Source organism: Diospyros lotus, chromosome 7 (genome assembly GCF_014633365.1).
Source record: "Diospyros lotus cultivar Yz01 chromosome 7, ASM1463336v1, whole genome shotgun sequence".
Taxonomy (NCBI): domain Eukaryota; kingdom Viridiplantae; phylum Streptophyta; class Magnoliopsida; order Ericales; family Ebenaceae; genus Diospyros; species Diospyros lotus.
Genome location: NC_068344.1, coordinates 31,276,333 through 31,299,487, shown reverse-complemented (window position 1 = coordinate 31,299,487; position 23,155 = coordinate 31,276,333). Strand labels below are relative to the sequence as shown.

The 23,155-nt window shown below is 39.8% G+C and overlaps 4 protein-coding genes across 4 annotated transcripts; 2 read left to right on the top strand and 2 right to left on the bottom strand.

The window, feature by feature from the left end:
• Positions 1-604: 604 nt before the first annotated feature.
• Positions 605-3,749, bottom strand: LOC127806016 (cysteine-rich receptor-like protein kinase 7). The gene is made up of 7 exons (XM_052342962.1): positions 2,627-3,749; positions 2,320-2,439; positions 2,054-2,229; positions 1,767-1,977; positions 1,439-1,676; positions 1,182-1,332; positions 605-1,102 (listed from the first exon to the last, which is right to left on the bottom strand). The coding sequence occupies exons 1-7, from the start codon at positions 3,720-3,722 to the stop codon at positions 794-796; spliced, it is 2,301 nt and encodes a 766-aa protein (XP_052198922.1). The 5' UTR covers positions 3,723-3,749; the 3' UTR covers positions 605-793.
• A 3,542-nt stretch (positions 3,750-7,291) lies between these two features.
• Positions 7,292-8,308, top strand: LOC127805664 (uncharacterized). The gene has a single exon (XM_052342418.1). The coding sequence runs from the start codon at positions 7,292-7,294 to the stop codon at positions 8,306-8,308; it is 1,017 nt and encodes a 338-aa protein (XP_052198378.1).
• Positions 8,309-9,085: 777 nt separating this feature from the next.
• LOC127806020 (class V chitinase-like) lies at positions 9,086-10,523 on the bottom strand. Its single transcript, XM_052342966.1, has one exon. The coding sequence runs from the start codon at positions 10,503-10,505 to the stop codon at positions 9,486-9,488; it is 1,020 nt and encodes a 339-aa protein (XP_052198926.1). The 5' UTR covers positions 10,506-10,523; the 3' UTR covers positions 9,086-9,485.
• Positions 10,524-19,432: 8,909 nt separating this feature from the next.
• LOC127805663 (receptor-like protein 15) lies at positions 19,433-22,704 on the top strand. The gene is made up of 5 exons (XM_052342417.1): positions 19,433-19,498; positions 19,605-19,663; positions 20,473-20,612; positions 20,682-21,382; positions 21,448-22,704. The coding sequence occupies exons 1-5, from the start codon at positions 19,433-19,435 to the stop codon at positions 22,702-22,704; spliced, it is 2,223 nt and encodes a 740-aa protein (XP_052198377.1).
• The last annotated feature ends 451 nt before the right edge of the window (positions 22,705-23,155 follow it).

Genomic DNA, 23,155 nt, shown 5'->3' with positions numbered 1-23,155 from the left:
CTAAAAGAATAAGAGAAGGAACAGATAAAGGCTTACCCACAATGCAATCATCCAAAGCTCGTCCATGGCGGTAAGGTTGTCTCCCTGCTTCTTGCTCATCGCCTTGGAGTTGGAATAGCAGAGAGAGAGAGTAGAGTGGTGGAGATCTTGGCGATAGAAATAAGGATTCAGTCATGTGTGAGTGATGAGAAGTTATATTGTCCCAATCATCCCAAATTAATAAAAAAAAAAAAGTGGTGATCTAAATGTATGTATGAATTTATATTTTATTCTCACCGCTAATATAGGAAAATGAAGCAACTGCGCTAACCTCCTTATTTGAATATAGTTAGAAAATGTCAATCCCCATGGGCCATGGCCGGAAGGAGAAGTTACCTCTATCTCTATGTACAAGAATGGCTGTGCAAATTGTGGAACTAGGATTATTAGCAATATTTAATGATAAAAATGGCCTTGCTAATGCTTGGTTACAAAGAGGCGCGAGAGGATTTTTTTCTTCTTTTTGGTGTTAAGTTAAAATCTTGAAAAAAGACAACCAGTTAGTAGCTTTAGAAACTACAAATCATGAAATTCTCAACAAAAGATGAAACACCCAATTAAGAAGTTTAGCTTTAGAAACTACAAATCATGAAATTCTCAACAAAAGATGAAACACCCAGTTAAGAAGTTTAATAAAATCCAACGATCAAAGAAGCAATTTAGTATATATATATATATATATATATATCAAAAGTTTTATTTTTTAATTCTTTTCACATATTTATCCTAGCTAGTAAGATTGGAGAAGAAGTCTCTATCGAGCCACCAATTGAGTAATACTTGCATTATCTACTGACCAAGTTTCTTGTTGTAGCGGAGACCGTTGCACTTGACCTTCATCTCTTCTCACTGAAAAAGCAGGCCTTTTCAGAGCATTCATGGATATGGTTTCATTTATGAGCATTGAAGAGACTTCTGGCATAGAAGGCCTCTCAGCTGGATTTTCTTGAACACATAGCAAAGCTATTTGCATGCATCTCATCAGTTTACAAGAAGAATTTGTGTCATCCAAAGATGGATCAGTGAACTCCATACATTTTCCTTCCTTCCACAGCTCATATGCCTAAAATTATGTTGACAATCATCTATTCATCTTTACAATTCAAATAATGAACAAGAAAATTGATTGCGGCGTAACTTACATATTCAAGAAGGTTCAAGTTTTCTTCCAAGCCGTGGCAACAATTATTTGGCTTTCCGCTTATGATTTGAAGAAGTAAAACTCCAAAACTGTAGACATCAGATTTTGTAGAATAAATGCCACGTTGTACATATTCAGGAGGGATATATCCACTGCATTTCGTGAGTAAACACAAGAAAATTATTACATTAGTTTTTGAGCGAACATAAAAAAGTGTTTGAAATAGTTTATACAAATTTTTTATTGATGATCACTTACTATGTTCCAACAATCCTACTTGTGTTTGCTTCAATGTCTTCTTTTTGGAATATTCTAGCCATTCCGAAGTCTGAAATCTTAGCCTTCATCTCACTATCCAACAAGATGTTACTTGCTTTCAAATCTCGATGGATTATGGTAAATCTTGAATATTCTTGGAGATATAAAAGCCCTTGAACAACTCCTTCGATAATTTGAACTCGTTTCTCCCAATTCAAAACCAATCGTCTAATTGGATCTTCATGAAACAGATCAATTAATTTGCTAGCTAATGAAGAAAGGAAAATAGTTGTGAACAGTTAAGTGTGTACGTATATATATTGCTCACCATAGATGTAGTAGTCTAAGCTTTTGTTTATCATGTACTCATAGATTAGCATTTGTTCGTCTCTTTCAACACAAAACCCAAGAACCCTAACAAGATTTACGTGTTGCAGTCTCGCAGTAAGCATAACCTCATTCTTAAACTCTTCGTATCCTTGTTTGGAAGTTTTAGAAAGTCTTTTTACTGCAATTTCTTGTCCGTTCTTTAGCTTTGCCTATAAAACAGACACCTTTAATTTGTAATTTTGGCATAAATGCATCTGTAAAACTATCCAAGACAGAAATCTTAACCTTGTAAACAGGTCCATATCCACCCTCTCCCAGCTTATTTTCAAATGAAAAATTATCAGTGGCCTCCACAATATCATTGAAATGAAACACGAGCATGCTGGGATCATTGGTATTTCCTTCAGACAGCATCCCAGTTCCAAGTTTGGATTGCGATTCTTTTCCTTTGTACATCGATCCTGAAACCGAATGACACAATTACCAAATCAAAGGCAGAAAATGAAGGAAGTGTGCTAGCTAGGCTCCCCATGGCTGCAAGAGGATGTTACCTCTCTTTCGAAGATACCATGTTGCAGGAACTAATACAAGAATGGCTATGGCTATTACTGGAACCAATATTTTTAGCAACCTGCGGCTCGTGTTTCCATGATCTTCCCCGTGTTCTCCGGCTGTGAACATTTTTATTGTTCGAGATTGAGGCATAGTTAAGATCATTAAGCAGTTCATATTTAGATCTTATCAGTAACAGCAATTAGGATTAAGAATGGCTTCCCCTGCCTTTCTTATAACAGGGGAGCTAGGCCATGTTCATCTTCAATCTAAGATATAGATAGATTACAGACAATATATACTGACCTGCTGCTTGAGAAAGCACCCAGTTATGATCATCATAGGTGACTCTCCAGGCATAATAACCCAGCAAATTATTTTCTCTGGCGTATGAAACCTTATTCTTTACTACCTCAACATCATCAAAGCCAATCCAAGATGATCCAACGCTGCAGTAGTTCATCACATAAGTTGCATTATACTTTGTAACGGCTCCATTCCTCTGAATAAAGTACTTAATGGCCTTATAGGTCATCAGTCCATCGGTGTCGGCATCAATAATCTTCGCCGGCCCCTTAGCCGGTGCGCCGATTTCATTGTTGTTAGGGTTCACAAGCGTCCACGCATAGCCATAGAAAGGTAAACCCAAAACAAGCTTCGTGCTCGGAAATCCGCCATTAATCCACTCATTAACGCCATAATCTGTGCTTATTGACGTCGCCGGATCGTATAAAGCTGCAGACGCCCCCGTGAAATTCGCCCTTGTGGGGGAACGATAGGCATAAGCCATGACATGGAGCCAGTCCAAGTTGTTCCTCATAGACTCGATCGGAAAGGTTGCTGTAATTGTATTTGGAGAGAACCAAACTGCCATTGTTAGAATAAGCTTTGAGGTGTTTGAATTTCTTGGCTCGGCTTCAATGGCGGCTCGCCATTCTTGGAAGAGGGTGGCCAGTTTGGCCAATTCAGACGCTGAACTTGCATCAAACCAATTAAAGTCGAGGCCATGAAAGCCGTAGGATCTGGCTGTTCTTATTGAGGAGTCGATGAAAGGTTTCCTATAAGAAGATTGGCTGATCATTGAGTTGAAATCTGAAGAATTAGCTAATCCTCCGCTTATGGATAGAAGGGTCACGATTTGTGGGTTCTTTTGTTTGACAGTGTTGGTAAAGTTGGAAAACTGTTTATGGTTTGCCGAAGGGATGGAAAGCTGGTATGTGGAAGAGTTGAGGTCTGCGTAGGCACATATGAGGTGCGTGAAGAGAGCTGAGTTTATGTCGGAAACGGGGAATCCGCTGTCGTAATACCAGTAACCACCCTTGATCCATGTCTGTGCACCTGAAGATGGTAAGTTGCAGGGAATTAGGAGGATGAGGAAGAGGGTTATAGAAGTCAATGCCATTGAAGAGTTCTATCCTTCTGCTAGCCGATACATACATACATATATATATATATTCACAAATCAAATTTGATTATTTGTGGGTAATTGTTTAAAAATAATGAAGGATGGAAAATGACATTCATTTCTCTATTTGTGCACTTCTCTCTCTGTCTCTCTCTCTCTCTCTCTATTCTGATTTACATTTCTTAAGAGGAAAATATATTAATCTGATTAATTTATATATATATATATAATATGAATACATTATGCCACATTAAGACACATAAATAACACATACTGGTGGTTAAATTGTTTGTTTTTTATAGTATCGATGAGAACTCGCACACACTATACCTTTACTCGATTTTCGACGTCGCATTCAAAGTTGCAGGGTACATTAGAATTCAGAAACGTTAATTCTTCTTCCCTTTCTTTTTATATGTTTGTGTGAGTCAACAAGCGCAAATAATGTAGTGTTTTCTTTTTCTATGTTTCTTTTTATATGTTTGCTTGACAACTGACAAGTTGGACCACTGGAAACAACCCTACATTTATTTATGATGAACGTGTCATTTTTTCTCCCCTGAAACATCACAGGCCATAGAACGAGTCAATTGAATTAATAATATTATATTATATCATTGTCAAATTATATATGTAACATATTGCTGTGCATTAGAACGCACTACAAGAGAAGGTGATATTACCAGCGAACTTTTTTCGATGATTTGTACAATTGTCAAGAAAATACCACAATTGTTGGGAAAATATCACAATTTTCGACAGTTTACAAATCGTCGGTGATGTTGACATATCCCCGGCTATTTTCAAAAACTGTCGACGATGTTGACCCATCCCCGGCGGTAACCGCTGGGGATGTTTAACCTTTACCAGCGGTTTGCGAAACCGCCTGAAATTATGACCCATTCTCGGCGATTTTAATACCCGCCGGGATATGATTTATATACGCGCCCCCCCCCCCCCCCCCCCAAAATTAATCTTCCCCAAAATCCCTCATGCAAACCCTAACCTTCTCTTGCTCGCTCTCGCATCGCTCTCAGTTGCTCTCGCTCGGTCTCGCCGTTGCCTCCCTGGCCTTGCTCTCAGTTGCTCTCGCTCGGTCTCGTCGCTGCCTCCCTCACCATCGCTCGCCTCGCTCTCAGTTGCTCTTGCTCGGTCTCGCTGTTGCCTTCCTCACCATCGCTCGCCTCGCTCTCAGTCGCTCTCGCCATTGCCTCCCTCGCCATCGCTCGCCTCGCCCTCAGTCGCTCTCGCTTGCTATTGCCGCTGCCTCCCTCGCCATTTAAGCAATCTTTAAACTCATCAAGGTATCTCAATTACTTTATATTCACTAACTATCCTTAGAAAACTGTTTGGTCTCTATGTTGTTGCGCCATAGATCATCCATTTCATATTTTTTTCTGTTTAGTTTTCTTTGACGTCTTTTAATTTTCAACTGTTTTACTTGGTGGCTTTTGTTGGTACTTGTCAGATTTACTTTACAAGAGGATAAACACTGCAGAGTGATAACATTGAAGCATTTTTTATTAATGAGAGCCAACTATTTTTGACAAGAAGTTAATCTTCATGATGTCTTCTTGATCGTATCATTTGTCCGACGCCAGAGGGGGCAGAAGTTAGGTGTTACCTCTGTAAAAGTGCCCATTTACGTGTAATATAGTTAAAGTTCTTGTGTATTTGTACGTTGTGAATAGATGATACTGAAATGTTTTATCGGTTTTTGTTTTCATCTTTAAAATCTGCATGGTGTTAGTCAGTGCTTTCCTCACTATTTCTTGCTCTGCTTTGAGGCTTCTGCATTCCTTACCCCACCCTCCCCTGGCCAAGGTGCAGTTTCATGTGGGGAAGCTGAGCTGCTTGAATCCTGAAACCCTCCCTGCTGCCATCCATATGACTTGACTGGCTTGCCTTAGATATAGGTTGGGCATTGGACACTTTATGATTGAATTTGAGGTTTGCCAATGAATTTGCACAAAAGCTGAAAATTCTTCATGTCCCAAATGTTTGTCATGTGAGCACAAACTCTAAAGAGAAAATTTCCCCCTTATTTTCTATTAAAATAATACTATTATTGTCAGAAGATAAGTAGTGTGATTTCCTCAATTTTACTGAATTTATCTGGTGGCTTGTGTCTTATTGTTTTTATCCTTTAATTGTTGGTTCTTTTGGTCATCCTTATCCGATGGTTATGGTAGAAGTGGTCTGAGTCTTGGTCCTTATCTGTTTGTTTGTTTCAGGATAGTTGGTTAGGCTGTGTGTCCTATTTTTAAGGAGGTGGGTTGTTAACCCCCAGAACTGTATATATTGAGTCCTATTATGCTGGAAATACATATGATTTTTCCTGCTAAAGTTTTATCAATTATAAACATCCAGGTCTTTTCCTAGCGTGACAGAAGGTATATAGGTGTTATTCTGTAAGTCTTGGGTCTACCTCAATTTCCAATACATAATGTCATTATCTTTACTTGCACTCTCACACTTATATCTTCTCTGACCATAAATCACTGCCAAATTTCAAAGCTACTGTAGTGTGTTATTTGCTTAAGACCTGCTCAGTCATTCCATGTTAGGGCAACTGCTTGACTGTCATGTCTAATTTCAGTTCTCATTTCAGAATCAGGTTCAGTTATTTTGCCTAATTTGGTTCCATTACCATTGACTTGCTGCTGCTTTGTATTCAATGCTATTGGTTCAATATTATTCTCATATGTATTTCTGGTCTTTAAATAGACTAATACATATGAGAGAAGACAAGTGCTTTGATACAATATTATTCAATAATTGCTGGTCTTTAAATAGACTAATTCATCAACAAGAAAGATGCAGAAAGATAGCAAACTAATTCCTAAAATAATGCAACGTGCAATCTGTTTTCCAACGTAGTGCAGATACTCGTTCAGTACATAACTAAAATCAGAAACTACTGTAAATAAAAAAAAAAAATCCAAACTAAATTGCTCCCTATAGAATAGAACAAATATTAGAGTTATTCAACATTTTTACATAATATGTTAGATTGCAAGTGCCTTAGCTTGATAAAACATCGAAATGGCCATGCTTGAGAAATGCATGTTGAATTTGCAATCTAAACATGCCGGTCATGCAATTTGGAAAAAAAAATAAAAATAAACACTTAATATGCTCTTTCATGTGAAACACCATACCATTTGGCCTATCAAAAACCTAGAGAAATCAACATGAAGCATGGTAGAAACTAAACGGCATGCCAACTATCTTAAACTTTTTTCCCTAATATTAACTATTGAAAACTTAATAATGGTAAAATAATAAATTTTTTGATTATAACACATTTTTTTGTTCTTAATATGCGTGGCAACTACTTTAACACTTATTTGCTCATGTTGCACAAGTTGTTTACCACATCTATTTTCTTTATTTTGTACAAGTTTGAATTTCTCATATTGGGCAGTTTATACTGATTCAGTGCACAACATGGACAAATGAGAAGCACAACCTATATTGTTTGGGCCACACAAATATGTTTAAATGGAATGGTAACTTTAGCTTGAATCCTTATTCTTATCAGGTTTGATATATAAATTATTCTAATGGAGCTGAATAAGAGTTGGATTAACATATCGAACAGACTAGATCCTCGATACGAACAAGGAATTAAGAAGTTTATTCAATTTGCCTATAAACATAAGTCTCCTAGGGCAAGTATTAAATGTGTTAACAGATATTTTCATAAACGAGATGTTGTGGAGGAACACCTCATTCTGAATGGATTTGACACTAATCACATAATATGGACGGTTCATGGAGAGCTATATGTGCCTCATCATAGTCGAGGAGAATTTCAAGATCAGGAATGTAATATTGGAGATGATATGGTGGGAATGATACATGATGCACATGGAGTTCCCATAAACAATGTTGGAAGCAGTGAAGAAGTTACGAGATTCTATGAATTGTTGGAGAAGGCAGAAACAGAGTTATGGCCTGGTTGTAAGAATTTCACGACATTATCGTTTATTGTTCGTTTACAACACTTGGAGGTATTGGGTGGGTTGTCGGATAAAATATTTGATATGTTGCTTGAGTTGTTGAATGAGGCATTTCCAAAAGGAGTGTCATTGCCACGATCGTATTGGGAGGCTAAGAAACTGAGTGAGGATTTAGGTTTTAAGTACTATAAGTACGATGCATGCCCTAACAATTGTATGCTCTTTTGGAAAGATGCATCAAAGTTGGACAGATGTACTTTTTATGGGGAGTCAAGGTACAAAGAATACGAGGTGCACGTGGACGACGATATAACGAAGATGAAAAAAGTCGCTTCTAAACAAGTACGACACTTTCCTTTGATTTCGAGACTGCAAAGATTGTTTATGTCTAACAAAACAGCATCGTTAATGAGGTGGCATGAAAAAGTTAGAACAAAGGATGGTATAATGAGGCATCCTGCTGATTCATTGGCTTGGCAATCTTTTGATGAACAACATCCGAAATTCGCTGAAGATAGTCGCAATGTTAGACTTGGGTTGGCTTCTGATAGGTTTAATCCGTTTCGAACAATGACCATTAGCTATAGCATTTTGCCCAATTGTGTTAATGCCATATAATCTACCGTCTTGGTTGTGTATGAAACAACCTTACTTCATCTTGTCTTTATTGATTGATGGACCTTGTGCACCAGGAGACAATATTGATGTGTTTCTGCAACCGTTGATTCAAGAGTTACAAGAATTATGGAGCGAAGGGATAGAAACTTATGATGCTTCAAGAAAAAAAATGTTTCACATGCATGCAGCATTGTTGTGGACGATTAATGATTTTCCTGCGTATGCTAATTTATCTGGATGGATTTATATTTTCCGACGGAGGTATTTCGGCAGATAAAATTACCACCGATAAAAATTTTACCAACAGTTTTTTTACTTTTTCCAGCAGTTTCTTAACTGCCGAAAAAAATCAAACCTCTTGCAGTGACGATGGGGACAAAAACTTTATTTTATTCAGCTTTTTAGTTCACTAAGGCTTTTATATTAAAGGGCCTTCTTATTCTGATTAATCTTTATACGATCACATTTATGGCTTTCATGCTTCACATGCTTTCTGGGTTGCAAGAAAATTAAAAACCCATGCCAGGGTAACAAGATTAAATTGATCAAAGCAAAATTAAACTAAAAATCAGAAAAATCATAACAAAAAGTCATACAAAAATATATATATACGCATTGACAACAGTAATTATTAATTAATTCTTTTGTTTACTTTGCATTCCTCGTTATTAAAATTATACTTATGGAGAAGGTGTAAAGAAAAGATTACACACATCACACAGAAAATAAGAAAAAAAAACACAAATTTAATGTGATTTGGTTTCTAAATAAACTCACCTCCATAATCTCACAATAATAAGATTAATGTATTCAATTAATCAACATGCAGCTTTTGAAAGAAAAGAACTAGAAAACCCCTCCAAAAAGATTTTAATTATATATGCACAAAATTGAAAACTCTCATAATCCTTAAAACACCAGATAATTAACTATCTTCTCCCTTAAATGATACAGGTGATTAGGTCACGGTATAGTCGTTGGACTACATACAACTTCAATAATTTAGTTGTAATCTCTATAAAATTCCTAACTACCAAGCTATGGTCACTCGGCATTATACCTGCTTGATTTTTTTATGCACACATAGATTTAATTTTCCTAAAAATACCTAACCGGTCCAATTTAGAATTAGAGGAGTTAGATAAGAAATATGTAACAAGGTGGATTTTGATGAGAACTAACCTTCTTTGGAAAGTGTCCAGTCGTCATCATCCTGTGCAACATGCCACGCAAAGTAACCAAGCAAACCCTTTTGCTTAGCATAAGAAGCCTTGGTGGAAATAGTCCTGGCACCATCCGTGGCACTGTTCAGAAAGGCCTTGATTTCGTCGAACCTCATGACCCCTTTATCGGCGCCAACTGCACCGCTGGCCGGAGCCTCAAGGCCATGATTATTAGCATCCTGCAGCCTCCAAGCAAACCCAAAATATGGAAACCCAAGAACCAGCTTCTTCGGGCTCAAACCAGCCTTAATCCAATCTGCAACCCCATCATCGCAACTGATATGATCATCTCCTGCTGGATCATACAATGCAGCGTGAGATTTTGTCACTGAAGACCTGGTAGGATCATAGAACTCATAAGCCATCAAGTTGATCCAATCCAATCCATTTGCTATGGAATCAATATCATAATCCACTCCATTAACCTTTGGTTTATAGAAAACAGCTGCTGTGAGAAGCAAAGCCGGTTTTCCAGTGGCCTGAGCGTCGGCGGCCACAGCGGTACGCCACTCGTTGAAAAGCAGCTTGAGATTGGCCGTTTGGGCGGCGGTTTCTGGGTACTCCCAGTCGAGGTCCAGGCCGTGGAACCCATATTTTCTGGCTAGTGATATTGAAGAATCGATGAAGCTTTTCCTGGAACTTTCTCGGCTGGCCATGGAAGCATAGTCGGCATTGTTGGCCTTTCCACCGCCAATGGAGAGAAGGGTTTTGACATTAGGGTTATTGAGCTGGACTGTTTGGGTGAATTGCGAGAATGGGCCAGAGTTTGCGGGTGAATCGATGACTTGGTTTGTGCTGGCATCAAGATCGGCGAAAGCGCAGAAGAGGTGGGTGAACAAAGTGGAGTCTATGGCTTTGGCTTCGATCCCACTGCCTGGAAACCAGTAAGCCGATCGAACTGCATCTTGGCCTGCTGAGACATGATTTTGGATTAGAAGAAGAGAGAAGAAGATATGAAGAGTCTTGGAAGCCATTGAAGATGATCTTCTTTGTTGCAAATGTCATTGTAAGCACTGCAGTAGAACCTCAAATACAGGCTTTAATTGCTCCCAGTTTTCTTGGTTTTGACTCTTCTTTTCTCGGAAAGATTTTTTTAACTAATAAGAAATGTTTTAATCAATCCTAATTTTAAAAAACCAATTCCCTGAACAAGCCCATCAATTGAATTATTTCATATGAAATTAATTACAATTATTACTGTCGTTATACGGTTACAACAATAAATTTGTAAAAGAGAAATCGTCGATGGATGACCCATGTGTGGTTGATCCGAGCGATGGATGACTCTCGTGTGGTGTATCTGAGCGATGGATGACTCACGCGGGGATGGATGACTCCTTCGGGCCATGGGTGACGTGTGGATTGTCCAAATGATGAGTAATTATCGGGAGAGATGGGTGAGTCTCCCGGGGTGGAGTGATAGCAATGGATGAGTCTCTCGGGGGTCACAGCAGTGATGGGTGAGTCCCTTGGCTAGTTTGAGAGCGATGGATGAGTCTCTCGGGGGTCACGACAGCGATGGGTGAGTCATTTGGCTAGTTTGAGAGTAATGGGTGACTTGTTGGAAAGAAAATTGATTAGAGGCGAGGGTGAGAATCCCCGCGTGGACCCTCCGATACTTAAGTTAGTCCCTCATAAAAATGAAATGCTTGAAGACAAAAAGTAAGTACATGAGAGGAAAAGACCCCCAATTTATAGCGATGAGAGGGGCATCCATGTGTTGAGTGGACCACTTTTCTTGGCGGATATCTCGGAGGTGGTTTTGACCGAGTCTTGCGGGGTTATCGGCGCAAGGGTGCATGAATGCAGGCACGCAAAGGCGCGCAAAGGGGCACGCATTAGGCACCCCCGAGTGACCTCCCTCGGGGGTGTAAGGCACCCCCGAGAGACCTCTCTCGGGGGCGTGAGAATACCCTTGAGAGACTCTCTCGGGGGTAAGGGTGAAGCCCCAATTTTGCCTTAGCCACGCTGTAGCGTGGCAGCGTGGCATGAGGCATGAAAATACCCCCGAGAGACTCTCTCGGGGGTGGGAGGGGGTTGAAGCCCCCCTTTGTCTTAGCCACGCTGCCACATGGCAGCATGGGGGAGGAAGGAAGCGGCCAAAGTGGCCACTTCCATGCGGTCAGGCCGTTTCCTGGCTGCATAGAGCAGCCAGGCCACTTTGATAGGCTGCCACGTGGCCTTTTTTTCTCTTTCTTTTTTCGGACTACTTATTTATTTAATAGGCATAACAATTGCTCCATACTCTTTCTTTCAGGTCTCCCAGGAGAAAGAGTATTATGCCTACAACACTGCCATATTTTTAAGAGGTTATTTTTCCTCCTTTGTAGCAATCTCCTCCTTTACGTTTTTCGTAGCTATTTTTGGCATTCTGCTCCCTGGGTGCCTCTATAAAAGGAGGCTTGAGCTTCTCGTTTGGCCATTGTTTCAATGAGTTTTCTACATTATTTGTAGCTCTGGCATTTTTCTATTTCGACTCCTCATAAATGCGATGGCTTCAAGTAGATGTGGCAGAGTCTTCGAATGATGTGTTGAAGCTCCTGCCCTTGCAGTTGTGGTCCATGCATTCAGTTCTTCATCTCATATGAGTATAAACACAATTTCTTCATGCGCTCCCAGCTCTCAAGGTGATGGGGGCTCGGAAAGATCTTCAAATCAAGTCAAGAGTGACCATATCATTACTGGCTCGTATATGTATCTACATGTTGCCGAGAGATGAATTGACGTATTGAGAAATTTTCTCCGAATCCAATGGTGTTCGTGATGATTGTCACTCCATTTTTTGGTTTGTTGGATTACTTGCAAAATGATGAATATGACATATCTTCTTGCAGGGTAGCAGCTATTGCACTATTCGGATGCCAGGCGAAGCAGTATAAGTCACTTGTGGGGCCGTTGAAATTATGCTCCCTCGATGTATCGCAGGATAACGGTTTCATGTCTTCTCGTTGTCAGGCTGCTTGCGAGGCAATGTGATGTTCTTACCTCCTCATCGCCAGGTTATGAGTGAGGCAATGATCTTTTTCGTTACAATGGCACGGGCTCTCTAGCTTCAGGTGTACATGCTCATTGGTATTGTGAGCGCAGTGTCTAATTTTGCAATATTTTATTTTTGCGATTCGACATGATGCCTACGTCCGCAATTAAATAGCATAAATATTTTATTTTTGCGGTTCGACATAATGCCTACGTTTGCAATTAGAAAGAATATACATCTTTTATTTTCGTGTTTGGTGTAGCGCCTACGTCCGCAATTAGTTTTAGTATTTTCTTGTTGCCGGGGTATGAGCAGGGCAACAGACTTGTTGTTTTCACCTTATGGTTGGACTATTAGCGAGACAACATGTCTTTTTGTGTTTACCTCGTTGTCGGGCTAGTAGTAAGGTAATGGGCCTTAGGTCACCAAGCGAAGCTGTGTAGGTCGTTCACGGGGCAACAAATATTATGGCTCATTTCTATCTGACTTTTTGCAGGATAGTAATTTTATTTTCACCCCATTGTCAGGCCATGTGCGGGACAATGTCTTATTTTTCCCCTATTGTCGGACTACGCGCGGGATAATGGGCTTGTTATCTCCCTCGTTGCCGGGTTATGAGCAGGGCAACGAGCTTTTAACTTTCACCTCGCTGCCAGCCTGTGCGCGAGCCAACGGGCCTTTCGTTCTAGAAAGAACCCTTGATGAAATCTGGTAGATAATAGTGGACGCAATAACGATAATTTATTTGTAGGAGTGAGTACAAACATTTTGATGTGGTTCAGCCAAATGTGCCTATGTCCACAATCCTGTTTTGAACTCACATTATTATAATACAAATAATTCTAATGAAAGAAATAATACAACCTAGTCTTGCATAGTTTGCTTGGCAATCGATAAAGTCTCTTCACTTTGTTTCCCTTTTATAGATGCAACATAGCACGTGTGGGCCTTCCGTTGATCCCCTCGGACTTGTCCCACTCCTTGGGGTGTAGGAAATTTCATCAACAGATAGCAGTAAGAGACTACGGCTCTCATATCGTTGAGTAAGGGATGGATAAAAATTAGATTGTATGCAGTTGATGAGGCTTTAACCACCATGAAGCAGGACTGACGTGTTGTTCTCTGAGGATCAGAGCCCAATGTGACTGGCAACTGAATTGAACCAACCACCGAGACAGGCTCCCCTGTAAAACTATATAAAAGGGAAGAGATATTTTTCAATCGATCTTGTGAAATGTGCATTTGCTCGAAACAATTCCAATAAATGAGGTTAACTAAGCTACCATTGTCTACCAAAATTCTCTAAATTGGGTGCTTTGCAATGATAGCTGAGATTACCATCGGGTCATCATGTGGAATGATTATATCTCCTCTATCCGCAGGTGTGAACATAATGGGCTCTTCATTTTCTCTAACCTCCATTACCGAATTGTCCTGGTAGGCCAAACGGGCATAGTCTTTTCGGGAAGAGGAGCTATCACCAGCCAAGGTTTCGCCGCCCGAAATGACATGTATAACCTAATGTGTTGGTTCATTATCTAGAGGGAGATTTTGTCTGTAATCGCTTCCTTTCTCTTGTTGTCTTGGATTATGTATTTCTTGTGTTTCAGGCCTCTCTTCTTTTCTTTGTGGCTCCCTGTTGTTTTTCTCTTCTTCTCGTACATATCTTTGTAAGTGCCCTTCTCGGATAAGCATCTCAATTTGATTTTTCAACTCCCTACATTGATCAGTGGAATGGTCACGAGTCCTATGGTATCGACAGTACTCATCCTGATTCTTTCCTATAGGTCGATCCACCTTTTTTGGAAGCCTGATTAGGCTTGATCATTCTATGGCTGCTAATATGGTAGACCGAGGTTGGGTGAGCCGGGTATAGTGATTGAATTGGGGCCTGACATCATCCAGTCTTCGGGTCCTCTCTTGTCGCCGATTAAGGTTTTCTTCAATATCTCGCTCCTTTCTTTTTCGCTCCTTATTTTCATTTCCCCTTACCGTTCTCATCATCTCCGTATAGAGTATGTACTTATTAGCCCTGATAAACAGGTCTGCCAGAGATTTCAGAGGGTCTAGAGACAATGATTCTTGCAAAGGGGTTAGTCGTGTCCCTTAGAACATAGCAGACACTGCCATTTCAATCGGTAAATTACAAATCTCAAGTGTGGCGTTTTGAAATCTGTCCACGTAGTGGCGTATGGTTTCTTTATTCCCTTGTCGAATGCTAAGCAGATATGTCGCATCTTTCTTTCTCTGACTGTTAATAATGAATGCTTTGATAAACTTTGTTTTTAGCTAGCCAAATAAAGAGATGGATGCTTCGGGTAAGCCGTTAAACCAGGCCCGAGTGTGCCCAGTTAGGGTTAATGGAAATGCCATGCACATTATCTCGTCGTCCCATTCCTGAGGCATCTTGAACTTTCTCGGTAAGGGTTTCTCCATTACTTCTGCCACGAATGGTAGTTTTCTTCTAGATTGTTCCTCGGAAGTGGGTAATAACTTATTCTATTGTAGCACCCGCTCAATCATCTTTTTCATATTGGCTGTCTCCCGTGCACTAAATGCAGTAGGGTTGTTATCAGACCCATCATTCTGCTTGGTCGCAGGTTTGGAATCCCGACCTCTTTCCATAAGAGTGCTGGCCACTGTTTCAGAATATCTTCCTCTTTGTGGGCTTCGCCTTTCTATCTTTCGACGATCAATTCCTCCATGATTTCCTCGATGGGGAGAAGTTTGGCTATAAGCTCCTCTTAAAGGAGATCTTGGTTGATTGTTTCTAGTAGGGATAGGTTGAGCATGAGTTTCAGGGCTCGCTTCTCGATAGGAGTCGTTCCCTGGTACCTCCTGACGAGCCTTGTGGGACGGAACTATTTCTGGTATGAACTTTCTCAATGTGGCTGGGATTGACCCGTGAGGAACTAAGCTTTGCAAAATTCCAGCCATTTCGCGAAGAGCTTGCACCTCTTCGGCATGTTCTTGTTGTAAGGCCTCATACTCAGCCCAAGGAACTACTGATGGGATATGTATATCTGAGTAGGGTCCTGAAAGGGCATATGTGGTGGTAAGGGGTGGCACCTGAAGTTGAACCCTCAATGGATGAGGAGGCCCTGGAAGGGGTGGCTGCTAATGAGTGAGGGATGGGTGACCCTCACGATGGGACTGATGGATGAGGGGTGGATGGCCCCCATGGATGAGGGGTAGCTGATCTTCATGAGTAGATTGATGTTGTTCTTCCACCTGAGAGAGGGTATCTTGTTGAGGTGATTGTGCACCATGAGAGAGAGTCTGTCGATCGCTTCAAGTTTGTGCCATGGTGAATGAAGGTTTCTTGGCCTTTTGTTTGAGTTCCCATAGACAGCGCCAATTGTTGTTACACGGTTACAACAATAAATTTGTAAAAGTGGAAACTGCCGATGGATGACCCACGTGTGATTGATCCGAGCGATGGATGACTCTCGTGTGGTGTATCTGAGCGATGGAGGACTCAAGCAGGAATGGATGACTCCTTCGGGCCATGGGTGACGTGTGGATTGTCCAAACTATGAGTAATTATCGGGAGAGATGAGTAAGTCTCCCGGGGTGGAGTTATAGCGATGGATGAGTCTCCCGGAGGGTCACGATAGTGATGGATGAGTCTCTCGGGGGTCACGGCAGCGATGGGTGAGTCCCTTGGCTAGTTTGAGAGCGATGGATGAGTCTCTCGGGGGTCACGACAGCGATGGGTGAGTCCCTTGGCTAGTTTGAGAGCGATGGATGAGTCTCTCGGGGGTCACGACAGCGATGGGTGAGTCCCTTGACTAGTTTGAGAGCGATGGATGACCTGCTGGAAAGAAAATTGATTAGGGGCGCGGGTGAGAATCCCCACGTGGACCCTCCGATGCTTAAGTTAGTCCCTCGTAAAAGTGAAATGCTTGAAGACAAAAAGTAAGTACCAGAGTGAGAGGTTGCCTCCCGAATGAGAGAAAAAGACCCACTATTTATAGCGATGAGAGGGGCATCCATGTGTTGAGTGGCCCACTTTTCTTGGCGGATATCTCGGAGGTGGTTTTGATCGAGTCTTGCGGGATTATCGGTGTGAGGGTGCATGAATGCAGGCACGCAAGCGCCCGCAAAGGGGAGCGCATTAGGCACCCCTGAGTGACCTCCCTCGGGGGTGGGGGTGAAGCCCCCCTTTTGCCTTAGCCACGCTGCCGCGTGGCAGCGTGGCATGGGGCATGAAAATACCCCCGAGATACTCTCTCGGGGGTGGGGGGGGGTTGAAGCCCCCCATTTGTCTTAGCCACGCTGCCACATGGCAACATGGGGGAGGAAGGAAGCGACCAAAGTGGCCGCTTCCTGGCTGCATGGAGCAGCCAAGCCACTTTGATGGGCTGCCATGTGGCAGCTCCTGAGATTGTCACGTGATCTTTTTTTCTTTTTTCTTTTTCGGATTACTTATTTATTTAATAGGCATAACAGTTACCATGATATTGTTGACTAGGGGGTTGATTATGCACTCAACTGAAAAGCTAGCCGTGGCTGAGTTGGATGATGAAGTGATGATTTTGTCCTTTTCATCAATTCTAGTATCATCTTGATCTCTTGACAGTTTCATGCATGGCAAAGCCTCTTTTGACGGCCACAGAGGATAAGGATGACATCCATCAATGGTTGATTTTCTCGCATAATGAATTATGGGTGGGAAAAAAAACTAACATAATTCCATCATTGAAAATAAATAGAAGAAGAAGAAGAAAAGTGACCTATGTAATTGCATGCATGTGCGCCAATTGTCCATTAATTGTTTGGTCCAATACATAAACTTGAATTGGTCTTAATTTGATGATGATAAGAATGCACATTAATGTCTTCCGACATGTGCTGAGATTTCTCCACAAAGTGGTCCATCCCCGTCCACAACGCCAAACAAAGAAGCCGACATGATGGAGTCTTCAATATTTTGGCCATTCATAAGTTAGATTCTTTTTGTATATATGCATTCAGTGTCCAAACACCCCTAATTTCATACGAGTAGCTAGTTTTTTACTTTAAGCATATTATTTAATTTTTTTAATCTAAATATCTTTTATTACTGCTAAATGAGGTACTTGTCATGTTTAAATAATATCAAACTCAACTTGTAATCTTAGGCGCATATTCTTGAGAGGAATTCGGACTACTGGCTCAAAACCCTAGTGGGTTATTTTATTGACAAAAAGTTACCCTTTCCAATGTATCAATCGATTGCATTCAAGATTGGGAACCATTATGGCCTTGTTGAGGTAATATCCAATAATTGTGCATTTTATTTACTTCGTTTTGACACTCAAGATCACATGTTAGGTGTGTCTGGCCCATGGCATTTTGTGAGTGAGCCTTTATTCCTAAAATGTTGGGAACCTAAGTCTTACACAAGAGTCCTATATGTCTATTCCTTTTGGGTTAAAATTTATAATATTCCTCTAGACGAATGATCAATTGAGGGTGTTGAAGTGATTGTCAGTGGGTTGGGTAGGCCTCTTCATGCTGAGCCAATGGCAGAGGATTACTAGCTAGGGTCTGCATGAAAATGCATCTGACTTCAATTTTTTTGAGATATATTAATCTAGATCAAGGTTTGAATGAATTCATAGGTGAGCCTAGGATTACTTGTCTACTCGTAGAATATCAATGATTTCCACTTGTGTGTACTCACTATAAGGTGTTTAGTCATACTATTTTTCAATGTCCTAAGTCTCCTAATCTAGTTCAGGTTGGTGTCAGACATAACCTATTCCCACATCTGGTCAAGGACAAGGGGCTGACCTTATGAATCATAAAGGGAAAGGCCTTGAGGGTGTTAAGATTAAGGACATATGGAAGCCCATAAATAATTCTCGTCAGGCTTCTTCACCTATGTCATTGTGTGCGATTGCAAAGTATGCTTCTCAAGCTAGCCCTATCAACTCTTCTAAGGTGGGTCGGTTGATGGAAAATTGGTTTTGCTCCCTCATGGAGGAGGATATAGTCATTCCTTCTTCTAGGGATTTATGCTTTCCCGTGGAAGAAGGATGTCTTATAGAGAAAAGGATGGCTATTGAATATAGGGGTAAACGGGATCATGTTGAGGAGAAGGATTTTTCATCTGACTTTGTTCTTGTGAAGTTCAAAGCCAAGTTGAAGAAGGAACGGAAGAAGAAGGATGCACTAGAAAGGGCTAAACAAAACTCAGATGCAGTTGGGCTCGTGCACATAAACTCAGCATGATGTCGCGCTCCAATTTCACTTCCTTGTGTTGTGAGTCTTTGTCCTATCTTTTGTCTCATTCTTGTTGGGTTAGTTTGCTAGTTGTTGTTATGGTCTTTCTTTCTTTGCTTGCTCAATATATGCCCTAATGAAAATTGTATTTGCTTGGTGTTTTATTATTAATATATTCTTATTTAATGAAAAAAATTATTGTATATATATATTATCTTTAACATAATATATATATAATCTAATTGTTTTGGTATTAAGGTAATATTATACAAATATAATCATTATACAGAATTATATTATTTAATAATATCAACCCCTATTGTGATTTGTACTTGTAAAAATATTGCTACCACATCTTGCAGGACTTTAACCGCTCGTATTTATGTTTATACTAATGATAAATTATTCAAAATATCCATCAAATTTAGATATTGAGTGATTGAAATCATCATTTGAAGTAAAATGGTGTCATTTCACCCTACGTGAATGATAATTTTAATCACTTCACCCTTGTATTAGACCTTCCTTCTAAACAAATTATGGATTTCTTATATTTATTTTAATTCTCAAATAGAATAGGGTAATTTATAGTTTTTTCTAAGGCAGTATTCTTGATATTAAAAGTACTCAAATTTCAGTCTAGAATTGATGGGACTAGAGCCAGCTCAACACATTTTGGGGACTTGAGCAAAAAAAAAAATTGGAAAACTGCTTATGGTTTTCCAAAGGGATGGAAAGCTGGTATGTGGAAGAGTTGAGGTCTGCGTAGGCAAACGTGAGGTAAGTGAAGAGAGCTGAGTTTATGTCGGAAACGGGGAATCCGCTGACGTTATACCAGTAACCAACTTTGATCCATTTCTGTGCACTTGAAGATGGTAAGTTGCAGGGAATTAGGAGGATGAGGAAGAGGGTGATAGATGTCAATGCCATTGCCATTGAAGAGTTGTATCCTGCTAGCCGAAACATACATATATATATATATATTCACAAATCAAATTTGATTATTTGTGGGTAATTGTTTAAAAATACGTTATGCGACATTAAGACACATAAATAACACGGACTGGTGGTCAAATTGTTTGTTTTATAGTGTCGGTGAGAACTCGTACACACGATACCTTTTTACTCAATTTTCAACGCTGCATTCAAATTTTCAATCATTAAAAATAAATAGAAGAAGAAGAAAAATGAGCTATGTAATTGCATATGCATGTCCGCTAATTGCGCTTTAATTGTTTGGTCCAATACGTACATAAGCTTGAATTGGTCTTAATTTGATGATGATAAGAATGCACATCAATGTCTTCTGACATGCGTTGAGATTTCTCCACAAAGGGGTTCATTAGATGCCCCCGTCCACAACACCAAACAAAAAAGCTGACGTGATGGAGTCTTCAATATTTTGGCCGTTCACAAGGTAGATTCTTTTAATATATATATATATATATATAGGGAAATTCTATTCACAGCTAGCTTTTTACTCTTCGCAGCCATAATTAAAATAAATTTAATAATTACTCTTCGCAGCCAGAATTATTACTTGTTGTAGCCAACTATATTCCAAATTTGCCTTCATATACTCATACAATACACATCTCTGCCGCGCCTCACCGCCGTTCTCAACCTCCACTCACCTTTGAAACTTCCCTACACCGCACTCGCAGTCGTCGCCTTCTCTACAGCCGCGTCTCTTTGCTGTGCGCGCTTGGTGAGATAAGTTTTACTTACATTTTTGATTGTTTGGGTTGTATCAGTGAGCTAATGTCAAGAAATGTCATTTTTGGGTTCGATCTAATGTCAAGAAACATCATTTTTGGGTTTGATGGGGCTGTTCGGAGGTGTCCCTCGCCTATGAAACCTGGTTTCGGAGGCGGCCATCGCCTCCAAAACCCAGGTTTCGGAGGCGGCTAGATGTTTATACATTGTTGTTGATAAATTTCTAACTCACTTTTCTTTTTCCAAGGTTTGTCTGAATTGAAGACTCTTCAAGAGATTGACTTGAGTTATAATGAACTAGGGGGTCAGTTGCCTTGGTGCCTAGGAAACTTGACATCTCTTAGGTTTTTGGATATCACTAGCAATCAATTTTCTGGGAACATTGTATTATCTCCTCTTCCCAATCTCATATCCTTGGAATATCTTAGGCTTTCAAATAACAATTTTCTGGTCCCAATCTCATTTAAGTCATATTACAACCTCTCCAAACTTACGATGCTGGAAAGTGTTGGCAACATATTTTTGGAAGAAGAGGACATTTTTGGCTTAGCCCCAAGTTTCCAATTGATTAAAATCCATCTTTCTAATTCTAAACAGAGCAAAAACACTCCCAAGTCTCTGCCCAACCTTTTCTACTATCAAAATCAACTCAAAATAGTTCAACTCTCTAGATTTGATTTTGGAAGAACATCCCCAATGTGGTTGTTGGAGAACAATACTAGACTACAAGCATTTATCCTAAGAAAGAATTCATTTTCTGAACCTTTCCAATTGCCCTCATCTCCAATGACACAACTTGTAGCATTAGATATCTCTAACAATAATTTCTATGGTGCCATCCCATACAAGATTGGTAGTTTTTTCCCCAAGTTAAAATTGCTAAACATGTCTAGAAATAACTTTAAAGGCATGATTCCGTTTTCATTAGGTGACATGACCTCTCTATATGTTCTGGACTTGTCAAATAACCAATTATCTGGTCAAATTCCTGTACATTTGGCAATGGGTTGTAGATTATTGAAGTGATGAAACTATCAAACAACAACTTGATAGGCCCTATACTACCCCCTCAAAACGACTTGCCAAACTTAAGCCAGTTGCATCTGGACGAAAATAAGTTCACAAAAATCCCACACAACTTATCCAGTAGTATTGCCTTGAGATTGTTGAATCTTAGCCATAATCATCTTGAAGGTGAGTTTCCTATTGAGTTTTGTCAATTTAATAGACTACAACTATTGGATCTTTCTAGCAACAATTTCACTGGGATAATACCGTCTTGCTTTAATGTGGAATACCTAGAGCAAATTCAGCTATCCAACAATAGGCTAAATGGACCGTTTCCAAAGGTGTTCCACCGATTAATGAATCACATAAGAATGATAGATCTTTCAAATAACCATTTTAATGGAAGCATTCCAGATTGGATCGACAGTCTTTCTTGGCTAAGCATTCTTATCTTGAAAAATAATCACTTTGAAAGTAATATCCCATATCAGATTTGCCACTTGTCTAGATTAATCTTGATTGATCTTTCTTCCAATAAGTTGTCGGGCATCATTCCTTATTGCTTAAATAACATCACATTTGGGCTAGAAAATGAAACAGTAGAAATACTGGATTTTATTCTAAGTCGCTACTGTATCGAAGAACTCGTGTTTCCTAGCCTAAAGATTCGTAATCATCAAGATTACATCACGCGTTGTATCAATGAAGATGGCATGGAGTTCACAACCAAAGGAATGACCTTGCTTTACACAGGACAACCTTTGTTCCTTTTTTCAGCAATCGATCTCTCCAACAACAAATTAACTGGCCACATACCACTTGAAATTGGAAATCTTAGCAAAATCAAAGCACTAAACCTATCTCACAACAACCTGATTGGAGGAATCCCCACAACTCTTTGCAAGTTAGAGAACATAGAGAGCTTGGATCTTTCTCACAACAACTTGAATGGAAATATCCCCTCTCAACTTACTAATCTATACTCATTGGGGACGTTCAATGTGTCTTACAACAACTTAAGTGGAAGGATTCCTCAGACAACAAATCAATTTGGAACTTTCGACCCAAGTAGCTATATTGAGAATCCATTTCTTTGTGGAGAACCATTACCAAATAATTGCATAGATTCACCTCCATCAGCTTATAAAAATGCAAGTGTGGTATTTGACTTTATCGACCTGAACACTTTTTATATGAGTTTTGCAGGGTCTTACACAGCTATTTTACTAGCTATTACAGGAATTTTGTATATAAATCGGTAAGCATGGTTCCATGTAATTGAAGTTTTCATCACCTCTAGCTACTATGTTGTGGATAATATGTGGAGAATTATAGTTGATTTCCTTTGTAGATATTGATAATTACCCTAGAGACATAATAATGTTGTTCTATGTATATCCTACTAAACTTCTTTTTTAAGTAGTTAGTTTTATTAAATAAAAATCTCTCTTGACTTTCTTTAGAGGTATTTTCTTCTAAACAATTTGGTATTTAGAAATAAATTTTTCTCTTATTTTGGGTCTTGAACCGATTGGATCTTCATTAAAACCAACTGGTTGGAGAATCGACTAGGTCTTGATTAAAACTGACTGGCCCTTAGTAACAACTAGTCTAAGAATCGACTGACCCTTAGTAACAACTGAGGTAAAGAACCGATTGGACCCTAAGAACCGATTGGCCCTTTAAATGCTTGAGAGAAAAATAGAGTTCTTG